This window comes from Palaemon carinicauda, chromosome 45, assembly GCF_036898095.1.
Source record: "Palaemon carinicauda isolate YSFRI2023 chromosome 45, ASM3689809v2, whole genome shotgun sequence".
Taxonomy (NCBI): Eukaryota; Metazoa; Arthropoda; class Malacostraca; order Decapoda; family Palaemonidae; genus Palaemon; species Palaemon carinicauda.
Window position 1 is genome coordinate 27,911,691 of NC_090769.1, and position 23,530 is coordinate 27,935,220.

General features: G+C 41.4%; 2 protein-coding genes across 2 annotated transcripts in view; one reads left to right on the forward strand and one right to left on the reverse strand.

Annotated features, from left to right (window-relative positions):
* Positions 1–23,530, reverse strand: part of LOC137634940 (uncharacterized) — a 592,943-nt gene that overhangs the window by 282,920 nt on the left and 286,493 nt on the right. The gene's annotated exons all lie outside the window — the stretch shown is intronic.
* The window catches only part of LOC137634812 (serine-rich adhesin for platelets-like), a 79,372-nt gene that overhangs the window by 35,719 nt on the left and 20,123 nt on the right, over positions 1–23,530 (forward strand). The window contains exons 6-9 of the mRNA XM_068367363.1: positions 400–534; positions 1,873–2,134; positions 10,777–10,976; positions 22,208–22,339. Coding sequence (XP_068223464.1) covers positions 400–534; positions 1,873–2,134; positions 10,777–10,976; positions 22,208–22,339 — 729 coding nt within the window. The remainder of the gene's footprint in view (positions 1–399; positions 535–1,872; positions 2,135–10,776; positions 10,977–22,207; positions 22,340–23,530) is intronic.

A 23,530-nucleotide genomic window follows, 5' to 3' on the forward strand; every position in this document is an offset into this window, starting at 1 on the left:
GTTAATGGTTAATTAAGGTTTAACATCACGTAAATATCAATTTAACACAAGGAAATAATCAGTAGTTTCAGCAGAATGTTCAAGATTACTCAAAGGCAAATAACATTTATATAAATACTTGTAAATTTTAGATAAATCACTCTAAATGGATGGCGAATTCTTTTCATTTTCTTCTCTAGCTTTATTGCATGAAAGCTTTATTTCCCTTTAAAAAACGGTTACTTAGACATTAGGACATCACGGACCAGAATCTCAACTCAGATGGAAAATCTTAACTCTGTTGCAGATTGGGGTATCAAGTCAATTGCGTTAATTTTATTTGTTTACTGAGGCTGGTATTTGTCTTTCTGAAAACCTTGTGAATTATGATTACTGTATAAGATAATTTTTCCATTCTAGATGAAGTTTGAATCAAATGATGAGCCAGACCCATTTCCTGGAAAGCAGAGAGTTGCAAGATCAACTTCTGTTGGTAACATGATCCCCCCAAAACCAGGTGCGGACCTGAAAGCCCGGAAGAAAACTCCAGCGCAGGTGAGAATCTTATGAGTGTTCGTACTGTTTTCTTAAAGTACGTATAAGAGTAGACAAATTCGAGTTCATGAATCGGTAGAACTTCAAAATTTCAAACTTGCAGAAAATGTTTTTATGTTAAACAGGCTGATATATGTCTTTTTATAGTTTATAATATATATATGAAATGTCTTTTTTGATGTTACTGTTTTTAAAATATTTTATTAATTATTAATTATTTATCATATCGTTTATTTATTTCCCTATTTTCTTTCCTCACTGGGTTATTTTTCCCAGTTGGAGCCCTTGGGCTTATAGCATCTTGCTTTTCCAACTAGAGTTGTAGCTTAACTAGTAATAATAATAATAATAATAATGATAATAGAAACTACATGTTACTTTCATGTCATATTCCCTATGCCACTTCTTCATGCCTCCAACCTTCCTTATTTGCCATATTTTTACTTTCACTCACCTCCCACTATACTGTCCCATTGTCGATGCAAGTTTGAAATTTTCAGTATCTGTAGTTTGGTCTGTAATAGAGTAGAGGAAATTGTTCTCATTTTCCTTCCTTCTCCCTTTCATCGCCTGTGAATAGTTCCATTTTTTATTACCGTTATTTTCAAGCTTCTACAACTGTTTGACCCCTATCTCTTACATTTGTGGTATCATCTCTTCTTGCCTCAGATTCAAGGGCACTGATAATTGAGGTTTCAGAAAGTCTCTGGTCAATTTGATTTCTCATCTTTCCACTCCTCCTCCAAAGTAACTTGGATGTCTCAAGTATTACGTTCTTTCTTGCCCGATTTCTTCATCCAATAAGTAATCACATATAACTTCTATGTGTTAATCACTTTCACCTAAATAGTAATTCAAGTAACATGAAAAGGGACAGGTTTTTACTTTTTATGACAAAATTATTTTTTAGAATTATTATTTTCTGGCAATTATCATCAATTTGATTACATTCCTTCGCCCTCCAGTTTGTTAAGGGTTAGGATTGAGTTCATACATAAATAGGGATAAAAAAAATCAATATTAGAAAGTGGTATTCATCCAACCCACCAGACATGAATATTGCTCAAATTTTCACCATAATGTCTGTTGTGTGATCATATTTTACATAAAGAAATGTGTGATACATCAAAAGAAAAAATTTATCACAGAAAAGTGGTTTGCTTGTAGAGTATTTCTTTGGCATGGATGATACAATAGCTGAGTGGCTAATAGGACTCAGGATCGATGGTTCTAATCTCCTACATTGTAATACATTCGTAAAGCCATCTTATTACTGTTTTATATCACTGTATACAGTTCATAAAGAGTTTCCCATACTATACGTATCTTTACCACAAGGTGATGATGGAGAGATACCAGAAATTAAAGGAGCAGCAGGCTGAACTACTTAAACAATTGGAAAAACAAAAGCAGCAATTGGAGGAACAAGGTAAGAATGTCGTCGCTGGGACATCTGCATCGCCCGCAGTCTCCTCCTCAACACCGCCCAGACCGAAATGCTCTGTTGTCTCTTCATCCAGCGTTTCTTCTACAACTTCTGCCCGACATAAAATTGCTCCTGCTTCATCTACCTCAGGGAAATCTCCACATTCCACTGCAGGTAATTAGCAGAGGTCTAAATATATCACGTTTCTCGTCTATTTTGGTGCATTTTAACCCTTTTACCCCCAAAGGACGTAGTGGTACGTTTCACAAAACACATCCCTTTACCCCCATGGACGTACCGATACGTCCTTGCAAAAGACTGCTATTTACAGTTTTTTTTTTTTTTGATAATTTTTTGAGAAATTTCAGGCATTTTCCAAGAGAATGAGACCAACCTGACCTCTCTATGATGAAAATTAAGGATGTTAGAGCAATTTGAAAAATATACACTGCAAAATGTGCTTGAATAAAAAATAACCAGTGGGGGTTAAGGGATGGAAAGTTCCAAATAGCCTGGGGGTAAAAGGGTTAAGAATTGTTAAACTTTACCCTTATTTGTTTACTTGCATATACTGTATTTAGTTTATTATTTTGAAGATTTACCTTATATGCAAAGCTTGATAAGTTGCATAGGTCATGCTTTGTGTGTCATTTATGAAACATAATTAAATATCTCATATAAGAGCTTTTGGAACTGTACATTAAGGATCATATTTTTTCTTCTTTTGAATGTAAAATTATATTTATTAGTAAAATGGAATAATAAACAAAAATGTAAAAAGTTCTGTATCGTAAAGTTTGTGTAGATAGAAGAATGAAAATCTGTTTTCAAGCTGGAAATTATTAAGTTATATATAACGATGCAGGCATATCCATGGTCACAAAATTAAAAAGGCAACAGATTGAAGTCAAAACTGACACAATTACATGTAGACCTTGACTTAGAACCTAGTAGAATATTAAGCCTTCACAAGATCAAGTGAATTTACTGGTTAGTATGTATTTCTAATACAGTTGAAAGTTTATAAAACTTCTCAAAAAGAAAAAAAAAAAGAGGGAAAAACCAATACTGTATATGACAGACTTGTTTGTTGAGGGTGATACCATATGTTACCTTAACAGGTGCGAAACCAATATCATATTTATTATTTTTATTATTATTACTAACCAAAATGTATTCCTAGTTAGAAAAGAAGAATGCTACAATCCCAACAGCCTCAAAAGGAAATTATTTCCACTTAGTCAAAAGGTCAACTGATTGAAATATTTGATTGGGAAGATCATTCCACAATTTGGTCAAAACTGGAATAAATCATCTAGAATATGGTGTAGTATTGTGCCTTATGAAAGAAAGGGCAAGACTTATCAGAATTAACTGCATACCTTTCACTACAAAATTGTTAAAAAAAAATTGTACAGAAGGTACAAAGAGCTAATTGAATAGTGGTGTCAGAGAGTAATATATAGATATGTGATATGGAATTTGAAAGGCCAAGTTTTTGTATTGCAAGTTGATATGAGAGTCCAATGCTGAAAATCAGACAGAAGAGAAATATTCAAAATATGACAATGAATGAATTGAAACATCTTTGAAATAGACAGCATTCCAAATTTCTTACAAGACATATACCTTTTATATTAACTGAAGAAACGAACATACTGGAAGTCTCGAGCTTTGATTTTTATTTGAGGTTCTTACAGTACGTCCATGGAGGTAAAGGGATGAGTTTTGTGAAACGTACCAGTACGTCCATTGGGGGTAAAAGGGTTAAGTGTTTAATTCCATCCGTATAATTTGTGCTTGAATTGATTTTAAAATCTATACTTAAAGATTTTGAATAAAGTTCTAATGTATTACTTATAATAAAGATCTGGCTTAAAATCCACCTAAAAAAGACTCCAATGGGTCACTTATCTATTCATAATTTAATTGCTAGACTATTTACCTCCGCCAACGAAGTTAGGATGATGTTATGTTTTCACCCCTGTTTGTTTGTTTGTGAACAACTTCCTTGGCCACAATTTTACCCATAGAGTAGTGAAACTTTCAGGGATTAATTCTTATGTTGAGATGTGGCAGTGGTTTAATTTTTAAAGTTCTAGGTCAAAGGTCAAGGTCAAGCAAAAAGTCAACCCTAACCCTATTCAATATTAACTTACGGATGAGCGACTTAAAGTCGGAACTTGACGTAAATTGAACCGACATGAAGGGTGTTACTGTACTATATTTTTTCAATATTAAACTTACCCGATGATCATATAGCTGTCAGCTCTGCTGCCCGACAGAAAAACCTACGGGCGGAATACGCCAGCGATCGCTATACAGGTGGGGGTGTACATCAACAGCGCCATCTGTCAAGTAGGTACTCAAGTACTCGATGTCAACAAAGAACCAATTTTCTCTCTGTCGTGCCACTGGCAAGACCTACTAAATACGCTGTTACTGACTGGATTTGTTTTCACAACTATTTGGTGAAGTACACTATTCCAGTTTTGAGCTTTCGCTATGCAGGGGTTTTATCTTCATTTCAAAACTTGAACTCGTTTTGGATAGATTTACTTATGGTGACAAAGAGAGTATGGACTCTCTTTCACTTTTAAATGGCCGACCCTTCCCTTAGACGGAAGTGTGTTTAGTTTTTAGTAATTTTGCTTAACACGTTATAGATCTATATATTTTATATCTCTCCGCCTTTATTAGGCCTCTTCGATTAACTTTCCTTTTATTATAAACATATAAAAATCAATTTTTATGTTTGGTTTATTTGCGACCTTTCCTTTTAGTAGGCGGTCCTAACTTGGAACCGAAGTTAATCAACGTTGAGCCCGTTATTTCGTATTTAACCTTTAAAGAATTTAAAACTTTTTAAATTTAATGTTTTATGAAAGAATTTCTTTGATAGTCTCGTACTGTTTTCAAAGATGAACTAACGTTTAGTTTTTTAGTCTACGCAGTTGTTGACGTTCAGGACGTTCAACTTGCGCTCTATCGTTACGATAGAGAGAGAGTGTATCACAGTTTCACTTTGCAGTAAGAGTAAACCTATTCTAGCGTTTCGTTCATTCTTTCTTAGCTTAAATGGTTTAAATTCTAAATTAAAGGAACTTTTTATTTGGAAAACCTTTCAGTTTTTTCCTTTAGCAAATCACATGTTTTGACGATATATAATTGGGCTCTTCTCTCAGGTGCGAAATCTAGAGAGAAAGAGAGAGATAGAGACGGAGGGAGAGAGAGGAGATAAAACGTTTCGTTCAAGCGGGTAACGTTGTTCTCGTTTTACTCTCCTCCCTAGTCGCTGTAGGGGAAGAAGGTAAAACGTTTCTAGGGTTTTATTCTTGTTCCCAGGCTATGTGCGGTGAGAGATTGTAAACGTAGTTTATTTGATCTAGTGTTTAGTCTCTTTCCCAGCCACTGAATTCTTTATCTTTATATATGTTTTCTGTTGCATTATACGACTGTTTTCGCAATTACTACCTTTTAATGAAGGGTAGGATTGCGTGTTTCAGGTAGAAATCAGTAAAAGTTTCGATTTCAGTGAAATAAGTGCAAAACAGAAAATCAAAGTGATAAAGTGATATGCGCAAAGTGTTACAGTGTTGCGTCCGAGGGTTCGTCTGTTCGTGCCTGTCGTTCACCTAGTCCGAGACCTCTTGCAAGCTCCCAAGCCCAGGGGAGAAGTAATGTTGAACGACTTATGGGTTCCTCAGGCCTTGATCAGCGAACAGACGTTTTTCCCTCCGTGGTTTCGGGCGTATCTACCCAAGATCGCCCCACCCACACAAAGACGAGAGAGCCCATTTACTTCTCGTCTGCGGAAGAGGTTTCTCGTAAGAAACCTTGGACCAAGGTCTCGCAGCTTATTAAGTGCAAGTCGGTCCCTTCCGCGCAAGTCCAACGGCCCAGGTGTAGCCACTGGGTCAGTTCGGACTCGCTGCAGTCATCCGACGACTGCACACCTCCCAAGAGAGGCAAGGTGGTACCGCAACAGGCAGTAACTCCGTCTGTTGCCGCACCCGCTGTTTTAGACCCTCAGTCACAACGGACAGTAGCTCCGTCTGTTGCCGCTTTTGTAGACCCTGAGTGGTCTTTACTGCAGTCTATGCAGACTCAGTTAGCTGCGGTTATGCAGGAGTTTTGTGCGGAGAAGGTTAACGCTGCACCCGTTAGCCTACAACCTGCCACGGTTGTGCGCCCAGCTCACGCTGAGGCTGCCTGCTCCCACACTCCGGCTGCGGAGAGGTTGGCGCTGCACCCGTTAGCCTACAACCTTCCACGGTTGTGCGCCCAGCTCACGCTGAGGCTGCCTGCTCCCACACTCCGGCTGCGGAGAGGTTGGCGCTGCACCCGTTAGCCTACAACCTGCCACGATTGTGCGCCCAGCAGACGCTGAGGCTTCCTGCTCCCACACTCCGGCTGTGAGAGCTCCTCCACCCATGCGCAGTCGACCCTGCCAGACGCATGCTGACTCCCACAGACGCACGGAGCACTCCGTTGCCGTGCGTGAGCTACCACAACAACAGGAGGGTGGAGTTAGGCTGCCGTGTTTTGACACGGTGCGTCAGCCTCCGCAACCCACTGTGGTTACCGCCACTCACCCGCAGCAGACTAGTCAGTCAGGAGTTGAGGCTTCCCCACACAGCTTTGGTTGTTGCCAGCTCACAGACTGTCAAGCAGTTACATGACGTTGCCTTCTGGTCTGCTACTAATGCACCAGTGCTGTATGTCCTCACGCACCTGTTGTGGTTGACAGTTCAGTTTTCTTTTGACAGTTCACAGACTGTCAAGCAGTTACATAACGTTGCCTTCTGGTCTGCTGCTAATGCACCAGTGCTGTATGTCCTCACGCACCTGTTGTGGTTGACAGTTCAGTTTTTGACAGTTCACAGACTGTCAAGCAGTTACATAACGTTGCCTTCTGGTCTGCTGCTTATGCACCAGTGAGACCCTCACTGAGATAACCTAGCTTTTCTCGGACAAGGTTCCTGTGGATGAGAAAGTACTGTTCTCCCTCCTACTGATATTCCTTTGAGGACTCTGTCATTTGGAGAGGAGCCTTAAGCTGCTTAGCCTCCTATGGACTTTAATTAAAGCATAACAAGGCTTCCAGGGATGGTAAATGGTTCCGCTTCAGTCGCTAACCCCGTCTGTTGCCACACCTGCTCCCGTAGACCCTAATGGGCTTTGCTGCAAGACATGCAGTCCAAGCTTGTGTCCTTGATAGAGGACTTTTTACGGAGAAGAACCTTCTGGCCAACAACCTTCCTACCGGTTGGTTGTGCGCCCTGTTGACACTGAGGTATCCTACTCGCGTCCGCCAGTTGAGGTGGTTCCTCCACCGATGCGACCCAGTGTGGGTTGCCAGTCGCACGTTGACGTTAAGCGACGCTCGGAGGTGGTTGTTGAAGTGTGTCACTAGGAAGACGTTCAACAACCAGCAGAGGTGACTTGTTGTGACGCAGTGCGTCAACCTCAGCAACCCGGTAGGGTGTTGACTGCACAACCCAGACAGTCTAGACAGTTTCGGGTTGACACTGTACTTCCTCGCGTCCCCATGGTTGACAGTTCACAGACTGTGCAGCAGTACCATGATATTGCGTCCGGCTCCGTCACGCTTCCACCAGTGCGACCGGATTCAGCGAGTCAGACGTTGCCCACTCCGTTGCCGTTTCCTCATCAGTTTCGGATAAGGAACCCTCTGATGAGGACGTCGCTGAACTAGACGATCAACCCCCAGCCCTGCTATCCATCCAGAAGATGCTGAAGAAGGAACGCTGCCCTGTCAGGCTGTGGATGAGTCTGGTAAGGACACTGTCATCCGTGGTTCTTTTGTGTCACTTGGAAGACTACACCTCCGTCCTCTTCTGTATCATCTAGCTTTTCACTGGAAAAAGGACAAGACGCTAGAAGCGGTCTCGATCCCGGTTTCCGGAAAGATAAAGTCTGGTCTGACTTGGTGAAAGGACTTTATCAACCTTAGAAAGGGTCTTCCCCTGACTGTTCAGACTCCCAACCACGTTCTCTTCTCGGACGCTTCGGACGTAGGCTGGGGTGAGACATTAGGCGGTAGGGAATGCTCGGGATTATGGAACTCGAGTCAAAGGACAATGCATTTCAACTGCAAGAAGCTACTGGCAGTACGTCTGACCTGGAAAAGCTTCAGGTCTCTCCTTCAAGGCAAAGTGGTGGAGGTGAACTCGGACAACACCCGGCTTTGACGTACATCTCCAAGCAAGGAGGGACCTACTCTCTGACATGGTACGAGATCGCAAGGGACCTCCTCACCTGGTCAACAGGTCTAGACTTTTCACTAGTAACGAGGTTCATCCAAGGCAACTTGAATGTCATAGCAGATTGTCTCAGTAGGAAGGGACAAATAATTCCAACAGATTGGACCCTCCACAAGGATGTATGCAAGAGACTTTGGGCCACCTGGGGCCAGCCAACCATAGATCTCTTCGCAACCTCGATGACCAAGAGGCTCCCAATAGTTTGCTCACCTATCCCGGACCCAGCAGTAGTTCATATAGATGCCTTTCTACTAGATTGGTCACATCTAGATCTATATGCAATCCCTCCGTTCAAGATTGTCAACAAGGTACTGCAGAAGTTCGCCTCTCACGAAGGGACAAGGTTGACGCTAGTTGCTTCCCTCTGGCCCGCGAGAGAATAACTCACCGTGGTACTTCGATGGCTAGTAGACGTTCCCAGAACACTTCCCCTAAGGGTGGACCTTCTACGTCAGCCACGCGTAAAGAAGGTACACCAAGGCCTCCACGCTCTTCGTCTGACTGCCTTCAGATTATCGAAAGACTCTCGAGAGCTAGAGGCTTTTCGAAGGAGGCAACCAGAGCGTTTGCTAGAGCAAGGAGAACATCCACCCTTAGAATCTACCAATCGAAGTGGGAAATCTTCCGAAACTGGTGCAAGTCAGTATCCGTATCCTCGACCAGTACCTCTGTAACTCAAATAGCTGACTTTCTCTTATATCTGAGGAAAGAACGATCTCTTTCAGCTCCCACTATCAAGGGTTACAGAAGCATGTTGGCATCAGTCTTCCGTCACAGAGGCTTAGATCTTTCCAACAATAAAGATCTACAAGACCTCCTTAAGTCTTTTGAGACCACGAAGGAGCGTCGTTTGGTTACACCTGGTTGGAATTTAGACGTGATACTAAGATTCCTTATGTCAGACAGGTTCGAACCGCTTCAATCAGCCTCCCTGAAAGATCTCACCTTTAAGACTCTTTTCCTGATATGCTTAACCACAGCTAAAAGAGTCAGTGAGATTCATGCCTTCAGCAAGAACATCGGATTCTCATCCGAAACGGCTACATGTTCTACAACTTGGTTTTCTAGCCAAACACGAGCTGCCTTCTCGGCCTTGACCAATATCGTTCGATATTCCAAACTTATCGCATGGTTTGAAATGAACTAGAAAGAGTATTATGTCCTGTAAGAGCTCTTAAGTTCTATTTTAAAAACCTTTACGAGGCCCGTCTGAAGCTTTATGGTGTTCAGTTAAGAATCCATCTTTGCCTTTGTCAGAGAATTCTTTATCCTATTTTATCAGACTGTTAATACGAGAAGCTCATTCCCATCTGAATGAAGAAGACCAAGCTTTGCTGAAGGTAAGGACACACGAAGTTAGAGCTGTCGCAACTTCCGTGGCCTTTAAACAAAATAGATCTCTGCAAAGTATATTCGACGCAACCTATTGGAAAAGCAAATCAGTGTTCGCGTCTTTTATCTTAAGAATGTCCAGTCTCTTTACGAGACCTGCTACACTCTGGGACCATTCGTAGCAACGAGTGCAGTAGTGGTGAGGGCTCCACCTCTACAATTCCCTAATTCCATAACCTTTTTAATCTTTCTCTTGAAATGTTTTATTATTGTTTTGGGTTGTCCGGAAGGCTAAGAAGCCTTTCGCATCCTACTTGATTTGGCGGGTGGTCAAAGTCATTTCTTGAGAAGCGCCTAGATTAGAGGTTTTGATGAGGACCTTTAGTATGGGTTGCAACCCTTCATACTTCAGCTCCTAGGAGTCGCTCAGCATCCTATGAGGATCGCGAGGCTCAGTAAGGAAGACGTACTTAAAAGGCAGAGTAATTGTTCAAGTCGACTTCCTTACCAGGTACTTATTTATTTTATGTTTGTTATTTTGAATAACTGCTAAAATAAAATACGGAATACTTAGCTCATAATAATGTCAACATGTTATGCTGGTCTCTACCCACCCCCCTGGGTGTGAATCAGCTATATGATCATCGGGTAAGTTTAATATTGAAAAATGTTATTTTCCTTAGTAAAATAAATTTTTGAATATACTTACCCGATGATCATAAATTAAAGGACCCACCCATCCTCCCCAATAGAGACCCAGTGGACAGAGGAGAAAATTGGTTCTTTGTTGACATCGAGTACTTGAGTACCTACTTGACAGATGGCGCTGTTGATGTACACCCCCACCTGTATAGCGATCGCTGGCGTATTCCGCCCGTAGGTTTTTCTGTCGGGCAGCAGAGCTGACAGCTATATGATCATCGGGTAAGTATATTCAAAAATTTATTTTACTAAGGAAAATAACATTTTATCAAGTATTTAATGAAAGTATACTGTGGTTTTACTCTTCTGTTTTAGGCATTCCAATTTTCATATTTTCCTTCTAATGCCTATTTATTGATCCATCTTTTCAAATGGTTGTACCAAAGTACCTACATCTGTCAATTTATTTCTTATCATCCAAGATTGATTATTTCCTTCTTTGTAATTTAGTGTATTGAATTAGAGTTTTTTTATTTAATTGTTTTTCACTTGTAGGAGCACCTAAGAGGAGAATGTCACACGTACCTAACGTAGCTTCGCTACTTCAAGCAAGGGAGAAAATCAAGAGTTTACCCCCGTCAAGCTCCAGGTCCCTTTTGTCTCCAAGTTTAGCGACGGCGTCAGGTCGTGTTCCCCCAACAATTGCTCATACTGTTGCAAAGGGTGGGAAACGTTTAGCACACACCCCAAAACTCGTAAGTATGAAGTTGTTTTAATTTTTTGTGCATCAAGCATTTAAAAGAAAGTTAATTACACATACTGGACTGATTCATTTGTGGTACAGGCAATGGTTTCTGAATTGAAGGTAGGCCACTGTTTTTTTGGGAGGATTCAGTCTCGAGTACAGATTGTCATTTTTTTTTTAAACAACCACAATGAATTTAAGGAAGAAGAATTTTTTCAAGTAAGTTTAATTTGTCAATTGTGAAGTGTATGCAGTCTGAGAAATCTAATGCTCCTTCTGACAGTGCTAGTGTTATACTAACCTGTCTAGGTTCTGATAATGCACAGTGCTAACGTCTCCTGGAGCAGATATCACCGAAATTAGATAAAGTTTTATTTTAATACGTACCTTATAAAATCGTTTATAGCGATGCAAGCCTCGACCTATTAATTTGGTCCAGATCCTTTTATTGCAAATTCGTGCTATTCTCCAATCCAATATAGTCTTTTAGACCATCAGATTCATAGTTGAAAGACTTTATTTGGTGTATAGACCCAAACAACCCTTCTGTTAAATTCATGTGCTGATAAGCAACATTACTGTACAATCTTTGATAATGTGACAGGATGTATCATGCCTCTAATGTCAGAAGCACAGATTTTATGAGTTTGTCCAAAACATCTATACTGGCTCAAATGGTTGCATTATGATACGGATGGCAGTGGCCATGTAACCCCTTATGTAGTTCGGCCACCAGCAGTTTTTGGCTGCTGAGGGGGAGATCAATGTTTGTGCTCATACCTCTAAATAGGTAGGTTTTGGAACAAGTTATCAACCTCTGAGTTTCTGTGAGATGTCCAGCAACCAAACAATCTAGTTATGGTTTATGCTCATGTGAAGTCAACTCTCGTTATCTGCTATTAATTGGTTTATGGAAAGGGCTGCGGATGGCAAAATCGTAGGTACGAAAGTAACGAAACTAATTATTCAAATTATTTTCAGTTCGCCTTAGATTTGATATTTTTACACGCGTCAAGGAGGATATAGTGACTAGCGTTTATTTATTTATCTGTATTTGTGTCTTTGAGCAGGATTGCGTCCAAACTTCCTGCCAGATTTTTACCTGATTTAAATAACATATGCTCCAGAAGCCCATTAAATTTTGGAGGTGATCCAGAACAAGATCACAATTCTGATGATTATTGTTACAGTAAATTCATTCATGGACAATACATGAAAAAGGGAAAGCAAGGTCCGTAGACTCGAGTAAAATATTGACAATCTTCATTGATAGGTCTGAAATCTCTGATTTCTCTTTTAGCGTCATATTCTGTTGAGTAAATGGTAAGGGACTCCTCACTTAACAATAGGGTTATGCTCTTACAACCTTGTCATTAAGCTCAAGTGTAGGATTTCCAAATCACAAAATATCAAGTCATAAAATATCATCTGTATCCTCATATTATTATATCGTAATTTATTCCAAATATCTCATATGACATATTGCATATGTTCATACAGTATAACATCAGTGACAAGAATAAAAAACTATGTAATATTTGTGTTGCTAAGTAACTCTGTTAGCTCATAATACTTTACTTTTACTTTACTTTGATGGCTGATTTTCCAGTTCCATACAGCAGGAGAACCCCACTCTCTACAGGACCTCCGCTGTCGTTTTACCTTTTTCGTTCAGAGTATTTATCGTTTCAGATCACGTATTGTTCATTTACTGCTAAATTGTCACTGTTGTAGGATTGTTTAAATAAGAAAGTCTTCACTTGGGGTCCCAGACTGCGGGGTTCTGGGTCTTGGCCACGAAGGACGGTACGAACTTAAAGGTAGCTTCACGCCAAACCTTCGAGTGCGACACCTCGTATGAGAGTCCATGTAGCTCCCCTACTCGTTTTGCCGATGCTAGTGCTAACAGAAAAACTGTCTTGAGGGTGAGCTCCTTGTCTAAGATGTCCTTCAGGGGCTCGAAGGGAGGTTCCGTCAACATCTTCAGAACCCTAGCTACGTCCCATTGGGGCACTCTAACCGCTTGAGGATGGCATGATTGCTCGAAGCTCTTGATGAGCATCGAGATGTGTCTGGAGGAACCTAGGTCGATGCCCTTCAGGAGGAAGACCTGTCCTAGGGCGGCTCGGACTCCTTTAATGGCGGGAATAGACATCTTTACCTCGTCCCTGAGATAGACTAAGAAGTCGGCTATCTCTGGGATGGAGGCTTTCAACGGCTTGATGTTCTTTGCGACGCACCACCTCGTGAAGGTCCCCTGACATCCTCGTTGCGGTCTTTGCCGAATACCCTTCCTTCCTCAGGAGACGCTCTATAACCTCCACGCGTGAAGGCAGAGGGACCGAGGATTTTCGTGGAACCTTTGAAAGTGTGGTTGCCGGAGAAGGTCCGCCATACCACGTAATTTAAGAGTTATTATTAATAACACAATATAAAAAGTTTAAGTAAAGAAAAGTGTGATAGAAAATCATGCAGTAACACAATACCTGGTAGCTCTAATTACCTCATAAAGATAATGTTAGTTAAACAAATGTCATTATCTAGATGTGTGAACTCTTGAATTGCTAATAGAAATGCTCAAAATGACAAGTACTGTATTATTGTCACCCAACAAGGAAATGTAAGATGGTGAAGCAATTTATGTATGAAGAAGTTTGATTATGGAGTGGTTTTCTCCCTAAGAAATTGCGTATCTCTGGAAAGAAGTTTCCTCTTCATTAAAGTAAACACCCATATCACCCCTGGGCTCACTTGCCAAGACCTGCATGGATAAGTATTATTATTATTATTTTTTAAATATTTAACTTAGCCGGTGAATATATAATAGCTGACGCCTCCGGCGGCTCGACAGAAAAACACAAAAACTCGCGAGCGATCGCTATGAAGGTTGCGGGTGTGCCCACCAGCGCCAACTATCGGCCAGATACCGCATATACATGTAAACAGCTCCAATTCTTCTCTGTCGGTCTGATCGACAAGACGTACCATTACTCGCTGTTAACCTGGAGTTTTTCAACAGTCTTGGTGAAGTACTTCCTTTTGGTTTGAGCTTTTGCAGTGCAGGTGTTTTATCTTCAACTTAACCTATTAAACTCTTTTTTGGATAGATTTAATTGTTGATTACTTTGGATTGTTTTTTGGACTTTCTTTGACTTTTCAAAATGGCCGACCCTTCACTTAATACGGAAGTGTGTTTTAGGCTTTTAGCAATTATCTTATCACGTTATAAATTGTTGTTGTTAATTATAGATTTTTCTCTATATATTTTATATCTCACCCGCCTTTATTAGGCCTCTTCGATTAGCTTTCCATTTATACTAAACATCAATATAAATTTTAATGTTTTGTTTATATGCGGCCTTACCTATTCCTCCCCTAGTCCGAGAGTAGGCGGTCCTAACTTGGAAACCGAAGTTAAACAACGTTGAGCCCATTCAACTTTTATTTTCGTTAAGTTTAAATCATTTGCTCTGTAAGAGTTATTAAATTAATATTTTTTATTAGATATTTTATGAAAGATTTTCTTTGAATATTCTTCGTGCTGTTTCAAAGATGAACTAACGTTTGGTTTATTTATGCTACGCAGTTTGCGCTCTATCATTACGATAGAGAAAGAGAGAATCACGGTTTCACTTTGCAGAAAGAGTAAATCGATTTTGACGTTTTGTTCATTCTTCTTTCAAACTGAAATGTTTTAAATACTAATTTAAAGGAACTTGTTAATTTTCAATTTCTTAGTCCTTTCAGTTTTTTCCTTTGGTCAAATAACCTGTTTATTGACGAAAGGTGAGTGGGCTTTTCTCTTCGGTGCGAAATCAAGAGAGAGAGAGAGAGAGAGATGGAGGGGGGGAGAGGAAGAGAGAACGTTCCGATCTTTATTCTCGTCCCAAGCGAGTAACGTTGTTCTCGAGTCAGTTTTTTACTCTCGTCCCAAGTCTCTGTACGGGGAGAAAGGATAAAACGTTTTTAGTTTTTATTCTCGTCCCAAGGCACTGTACGGTGAGAGATTGAAAACGTAGTTTTGAATGAACTAGTGTTTAGTCTCCTCCCCAGTCACTGATCCTTTTATCTTTATATATTTCCGTTTTATTCGATATATATGTTTACTGTTTTTTTGCTTGTATTAATGTGCTTACATTATACGACTTATTTCGCAATTATAACCTTTTGATGTAGGGTAGAATTGCGTGCTTCAGGTAGAAATCAGTTTTATTCATGCCTAATGTGAAATTATTGAAAAATTCGATTTCAGTGAAGTAAGTGCAAAACAGAAAATCGTAGTGATAAAGTGATAATTGCGCAAAGTGTTATCAGTGTTGCGACAGAGGGTTCGTCTATTCGTGCCTGTCGTTCGCCTAGTCTGAGACCTCTTGCAAGCTCCCATGCCCCAGGGAGAAGTAATGTCGTAGGACTTATGGGTTCGAGAGGCTTTAACCAACGAACAGACGTTCCCTCTATGGTTTCAGGCGTGTCTCGTCAAGACCGCCCCTACCATAAGACGAGCGAGACGGTTTTCTCCTCGTCATCCGAAGGCTTATCGCGTAAGAAACCGTGGAGCAAGGTTTCGAGACCCTTAAAGCGAAAGTCAGTCCCTTCAGGACAGGTCCAGCGTCCTGGTTGTAGCCATTGGGACAGCTCTGACCCTGTGCAGTCATCGGAAGACTGCTCGATGCCTAAACAGAAGCGTAACACAGGCTCCGAGAGTCTTAGTGTAGGCAAGGTTTTGCAGTCATAGACGTTACCCTCGTCTCTCACCGCACCCATTCCCGTTGATCCTAAATGGGTTGTACTGCAAGACATGCAGAATAAGCTTGCCTCTCTTATGGAGGACTATTCTGCTGAGCAGGTTCACGATGATCCTCGCCGCTTAGCTGATCGAGATCCTGGCCGTCAGCCGCCCAAACGAGCCTTTGCTCGTCCTGTTGACGTTGACGTTACAAAGTCACATCAATCACGTTTTGTAGAGTCTCACTCGATGCAGTCCCGTGTTGACTCTCAGCCGCTTGTGGACGTTCAGCCGCTGCCGCTTGCTCTTGTTGACGTTCAGGACATTCGCCAACCAGCGAAGTTGACTTGTTTTGACGTTGAGCGTCAAACACCGCAGTCAAGAGTTGTTTTGACTGCTCAGTCTAGGCAGTCAAGGCAGTCTCGAGTTGACGTCGAGCGTCCTCCCGCACCTGTTGTTGTTGCTGGTCAGTCCTTTAAGCAGTTACATGACGTATCGTCCATGACTGCTACTGATGCTCCTTTGCGTGTGGACTTTGCTTGTCAAGCATTGCCAACACAGCAGGTCTCTCCCTTGCTTGAGACTCATCAGTTGTCGGACGAGGTTCCTTCAGATGAGGAAGTTGCTGATCCCCCTCCTACTGATATTCCCTTGTGGACTCTGTCAGACGGAGAGGAGCCTAAAGCTGCTCAGCCCTCTATGGACTTTAAATAAATCATGCTGATTTTTAAGGATCTTTGTCCGGATTCTTTTGTAACTGCTGCTCCTCGTTCGCCTAAACGTCAGAGTTTACACTAGGCCTAGCTACTTCGAAGCCGTTGTTTTCTAAGCTAGTGCTCTCTCGCTCTTCTAAGAGAGCCTTACGTTTGCTAGGCGACTGGTTGATCACCAGGAGGAGTTTGGGGGAGACAGCCTTTGCTTTCCCTCCCTTTTAAACTGGCTTATAGAGCGAGCGTCTGGTATGACACGGGAGAAGTTCTCGGCTTGGGAGTTCCTGCCTCTGCCCAGATAGACTTCTCAAACCTCATAGACTCTCCCTGGCGCCTGGCCATGAGACGCTCCAAGATTTTATGGTCGGCTTCAGAGCTAGACCATCTCCTGTTAGGAGTTTTTTCGAGCTTTTGAAGTTTTGCTGTACAATTATGTCATGCATAAACAAGGCTATCAGGGATGGCTCCAATAATCTGACAGCCACGTTCTCTGCAGGAACAAAACTATCAGGGATGGCTCCAATGATCTGGCAGCCACGTTCACTGCAGGAGTACGTAAGAGGCAAGTGCGCTCAATGTGTTCATTGTCAAGACAAACTTCACGATGAAGTCTACCCAGCTGTCTTGACAGCATTAATGGAAGGCGACTGGATGGTCTCTCTCGTCCTTCAGGATGCATACTTCCACATTCCTATACACCCGGATTCCCAACCGTTTCTGAGGTTTGTTTACAGGAATGTGGTGTACCAGTTTCGAGCCCTGTACTTGGACGACTGGCTTCTCAGAGCATCGTCCAGTCATCGCTGTCTGCAGGATCTACATTGGACGTTGGGTCTGGCCAAGGAGTTGGGACTTTTGGTCAATAGAAAAGTCCCAACTGATCCCATCCCAGACTATTCTATATTTGGGGATGGAGATTCGCAGTCCAGTTTTTCGGGCTTTTCCGTCTGCCACCCGAATAGAACAAGCCCTGCTCAAAATCCAACTAATGCTGAAAAGAGAACGTTGTTCAGTCAGGAGTTGGATGAGTCTCGTAGGGACTCTCTCATCCCTGGAGCAGTTTGTCTCGCTAGGGAGACTACACCTTCGGCCTCTCCAGTTCCATCTAGCCTCTCACTGGAACAAGGACAAGACGTTAGAGACGGTATCAATCCCAGTCTCCGAACCAGTAAAGGCATGCCTGAAATGGTGGGACAGCAATATCAGTCTGAGAGAGGGACTATCCCTAGCAGTCAAGAACCCAAACCACGTGTTGTTCTCAGACGCGTCGGATTTGGGTTGGGGTGCGACCCTGGACGGTCGGGAATGCTCGGGTCTGTGGACCTCAAGTCAGAAGAGCATGCACATCAACGGCAAGGAGCTATTAGCAGTCCACTTGTCCTTGATGAAATTCGAAAGCTTTCTTCGAAACAAAGTGGTAGAGGTCAACTCAGACAACACCACAACTTTGGCGTACATCTCCAAGCAAGGAGGCACACACTCCCTCATGCTGTACGAGATCGCAAGGGACCTTCTTATATGGTCAAGAAATCGAGGCATCTCCCTGTTGACGAGATTCATCCAGGGGGACTTGAACGTCTTGGCAGACTGTCTCAGTCGGAGGGTCAGGTGATACCCACGGAATGGACCCTCCACAAGGACGTGTGCAAGAGTCTTTGGGCGACTTGGGGTCAACCCACCATAGACCTCTTTGCCACCTCGTTGACCTAAAGGTTACCAATCTATTGCTCACCAGTTCCAGATCCAGAAGCAATCCACATAGATGCGTTTCTACTGGATTGGTCTCATCTGGACTTATATGCATTCCCACCATTCAAGATAGTCAACAAGGTACTGCAGAAGTTCGCCTCTCACGAAGGGACAAGGTTGACGTTGGTTGCTCCCCTCTGGCCCGCGAGAGAGTGGTTCACCGAGGTACTTCAATGGCTGGTAGACATTCCAAGAAGTCTTCCTCTAAGGGTAGATCTCTTACGTCAGCCCCACGTAAAGAATGTTCATCAAAGCCTCCCCGCGCTTCGTCTGACTGCCTTCAGACTATCGAGAGACTCTCAAGAGCTCGAGGCTTTTCGAAGGAGGCAGCCAGTGCGATTGAGAGAGCTAGGAGAGCTTCTACCATCAGAGTATACCAGTCGAAGTGGGAAGTCTTTCGAGACTGGTGCAAGTCAGCATCTGTGTCCTCTTCCAGTACCTCTGTAGCCCAAATCGCAGATTTTCTTTTACATCTGAGAAATGTTCGCTCCCTCTCAGCTCCCACGATTAAGGGCTACAGGAGCATGTTGGCTTCGGTCTTTCGTCATAGAGGCTTAGATCTTTCCAACAATAAAGATCTCCAAGATCTCCTTAAGTCTTTCGAGACCTCTAAGGAACGTCGTTTGGCAACTCATGGATGGAACTTAGACGTGGTCCTAAGGTTCCTCATGTCAGACAGGTTTGAGCCATTACATTCAGCCTCCCTGAAGGATCTCACCCTCAAGACGCTTTTCCGAGTGTGCTTGGCTTCGGCTAAAAGGGTCAGTGAAATTCATGCCTTCAGTAAGAACATCGGCTTTTCTACAGAAAAAGCCACATGTTCACTTCAACTTGGTTTCCTGGCCAAAAATGAACTGCCTTCTCGTCCTTGGCCTAAGTCCTTTGATATACCTTGCCTGTCAGAGATCGTAGGCAACGAACTTGAAAGAGTGCTGTGTCCAGTTAGAGCTCTTAAGTTCTACTTAGCTCGTACTAAGTCCTTACGAGGTGGATCTGAGGCATTATGGTGCTCAGTTAAGAAACCATCATTGCCTATGTCAAAGAATGCTTTGTCATATTTTATCAGATTTTTAATACGAGAGGCTCATTCTCACTTGAATGAAAAAGACCGATGCTTGCTTAAGGTTAAGACGCACGAAGTAAGAGCTATAGCAACTTCCGTGGCCTTTAAGCAAAATAGATCTCTGCAAAGTATTATGGACGCGACCGTTTGGAGAAGCAAGTCGGTATTCGCGTCATTTTACTTGAAAGATGTCCAGACTCTTTACGAGGACTGCTACACACTGGGTCCATTCGTTACAGCGAGTGCAGTAGTGGGTAAGGGTTCTACCACTACATTCCCTTAATTCCAATATCCTTTTAATCTGCTCTTGAAATGTTTTTTAATTGGGTTGTGCGGAAGGCTAAGAAGCCTTTCGCATCCTTTTTGATTTGGCGGGTGGTCAAATGTCATTTCTTGAGAGCGCCCAGATTATGGGTTTGATGAGGTCCTGTTGTATGGGTTGCAGCCCTTGATACTTCAGCTCCTGGGAGTCTTTCAGCATCCTAAGAGGATCGCTGGGCTTCGTGAGGAAGACAGACAAACAAGGCAGAGTAATCGTCTAAGTCAACTTCCTTACCAGGTACCTATATATATTTGGGTTTTGTTATGATATAACTGTCAAAAACTCTAAGCATATACGCTGTAAACTTAATTAACTCTGGTCTCTACCCACCACCATGGGTGTGAATCAGCTATTATATATTCACCGGCTAAGTTAAATATTTGAAAATGATATTTTAATTATAAAATAAATTTTTGAATATACTTACCCGGTGAATATATAAATTAAAGGCCCCCCCTTCCTCCCCGATAGAGACCCAGCGGGATGAGAAGAATTGGAGCTGTTTACATGTATATGCGGTATCTGGCCGATAGTTGGCGCTGGTGGGCACACCCGCAACCTTCATAGCGATCGCTCGCGAGTTTTTGTGTTTTTCTGTCGAGCCGCCGGAGGCGTCAGCTATTATATATTCACCGGGTAAGTATATTCAAAAATTTATTTTATAATTAAAATATCATATTACTATCCAAGCTACAACCCTAGTTGGAAAAGCAAGATGCTATAAGCCCAAGGGCTCCAACAGGGAAAAATAGCCCAGTGAGGAAAGGAAATAAGGAAATAAATAAATGAAGAGAACAAATTAACAATAAATCATTCTAAAAAAAGTAACAACGTCAAAACAGACATGTCATATATAAACTATTAACAACATCAAAAACAAATGTCATAAATAAACTATAAAAAGACTCATGTCCGCCTGGTCAACAAAAAAGCATTAGCTCCAACTTTGAACTTTTGAAGTTCTACTGATTCAACTACCCGATTAGGAAGATCTTTCCACAACTTGGTAACAGCTGGAATAAAACTTCTAGAGTACTGCGTAGTATTGAGTACTGTGAAGAGAAAGAGTTGGGAATGGTTGGAGTGGCGTTTTTGAGAGGGTAAGAGATGGAGATGGTTGGAGGAATATGATGGACTCCATGCTCTTAGTGGCCTTCCTGATCTCGGATCTTTGCCATATGGGCTTAAATAGCATATTCCATTCCCTTTGCGTCACTTAATGTTGGAGGTGTTAATTATTTGGTCCTTATAGAGAATTCTTTGTGAAAGGGCATATACTGCACAATGTTGCATAACCAGCCAGTAGATGATCATCATTTTATTATTATTATTATTATTATTATTACCGGGTATTATTATTGTTATTATTATTATTACTATTATTATTTTTATTATTATTATTATTATTATTATTATTTACTATTACAGTATTTATTATTTATTATTAGTTAAGCTACAACCCTCGTTAGAAAAGAAGGATGCTATAAGCCCAAGGGCTCCAACAGGGAAAAATAGCCCAATGAGGAAAGGAAACAAGGAAATAAGTAAACTACACAAGAAATAATGAGCAATTGAAATAGAACTTTTATATATAAACTATAAAAACTTCAAAAAAAACAAGAGGAAGAGAAATAAGATAAGATAGTGTGCTCGAGTGTACCCTCAAGCAAGAGAACTCTAAACCATGACAGTGGAAGACCATGATACAGAGACTATGGCATTACCCAAGACTAGAGAACAATGGTTTGATTTTGGAGCGTTTAGTTCAAAGTCATGGGCCTAAGCCATGTTCTTGGGTCAGGATATTTTATTTCACAAAAGCCAAAACCAAACTTGGCCATCATGAGGAATACCTATGCTAGTTTGAAGTTTTATGAAGTGAATGCTGGTGAATTTACAAATATTCAGATAATTATAATTGCATTGTCTATAAATTCAATTTTTAAGTTATAGAAATTATATCCACATGCACAATTCGTTGATTAGGGTATTACTTTCAGATAAAGTCCTTATTTTTTATTGCATATGATATTATTTTTTCTAATACAGTGATACCTCTGGATACGAAAGTTTCTGCTTACGAAAAATTCAGGATACGAAAAGCGATACAAAGATTTTTATGCCCCAGTATACGGAAAAATTTTCAGGATACGAAAAGCTTATGAGATCCCAACTCGTCGCCGAGAGTACAGTACCTTTTTTTTCAGGGTATCAACCCTTAATTTAGGTGTACAGGTAACAATACACCTTCACTGATCCAAATGCTTTACATACAGTACCGTAACTTTTATACAGTAGTAAAGAAAACGGACCGTTTTCTTAGGGCTTGAAGGGGATAACTAGGCTATAACTACATTATTGAATAATCTCATGGTGGTTTCTGGAATGGATTAGGCTATTTTTAACGGTTGGGTTAATTATTGAATGATAGAAATGGCTGCATTGCATGTTTATTACTACAGTTTAGCGTGTTTATGAAAGAAAAGGTGTCTTTTCGTAAGACTTGGAACGGATTAGGCTATTTACATGTAAAACGCGACTCAGGATACGAAAAAATCAGCATATGAAACCGTATCCTGAACGGATTACTTTCGTATGCTGAGGCATCACTGTACATTATATTCTTGTTTCATAGATAGTGCTCTATATTTTATAGTTTCATTGCTTACAGGAAACTCTACAAAGACCAGTAATTGCCCCAGAGTTTGGTAGTAAAGTACCACCAAACATCCGTCAACGTTATTTGAATTCTTTAATTGATGAGAGCCTGAAGTTCCTTAGTGAAAGGGAAGCATATAACTTGGTAAGACATTGTTTTTTTCCTTATGTTTTTCTAGCTTTGTTGACAATTACTCATTGCTATATTATACTTAATGCACAATTATAAATTTTATTAAGTTGCTATTTGTTCCTATGCGTATACAAACCTCTAGTTCTTTTGAATATAGAATGTCTTTAGTGGACCTGGAATTTCCATTGAAAATTGTTAATGAGGTAGTTAACAGCAGGTCCTGAGGATGGGGGAGTAACCCTATCTACTCTCCTGGCAAAGACCCTTCCCTTTTGTCTTTGGTTGCAACAACTACCAACACACTGTTGTATTCTATCCAAGGCTGTTTAATCTTTTTCTCAAACTTTTCAGTTTGAATGGCTAATTTTCTCTTTGTGTTAGTGATAAAATGAAGCAGGATTTTGCATGCGATTGAAGGATGGATATTGCTTCAGTTGATGGCTGACCAGCAGCTCATATACACTCCCTCAGCACCTTGGGGGCATGATTGTTAACAGTTATCCCCATATGTTAAGTATATATCATGGTACCTGTCAAAGTGGGCCTATTATTTTAGGAGTAGGTAGGCTAAGTCTTTGCTAGTGTCATTCTTTGCAATGCCCATGATCTCTTTTTCTCTGGTATATTCAGCAATAATTATGCCCAAGAAATGGTGCTAGAGGAGCATTTCACTGGGCGACACAGGTTCCTCGCCCAGAAATAGATTTTTCCTTCGTCAAAATCCCTTTTTTGGTATTTGTCCCTGGCTTGTTCCCATGGAGTGTGCTTCAGTGGTGATCCCTTCAGTGTGCCCTTAGCTGAAAAAGTAGCTAAGAATGCTTGTGCCTAGGTAAGTGAAAGTTCTGAGGCTGGGTAGGTATAAGAATGCTCTGGAACCAGTTAAATATGTGTGCCATCCCGGAACCCATTCATCACTGCTCCTGTGCCTTTGACTCCAGAACCTGTGGCTCCCATACTCCCTGTACCTGTGATCCCAGGCCCTTTTGTCTGTTTTACGAGTGCCAGTGAGAGTGCCTACTACTTCCCTGGGACAGTGACTCCTAGTATTTTGGTTCATGTCAAAGGTCTGTTGTTCTCACTTTGTGGGAGCTTCATCATGGTCATTCACAAGATTTTTCGTCTTGCAGAATTTGAGAGAGTAGGTAAAATGTAGAAGAAAATTTGCTCCTCCAACTGTTCCATCACCACCACCTCTTTCTTCCA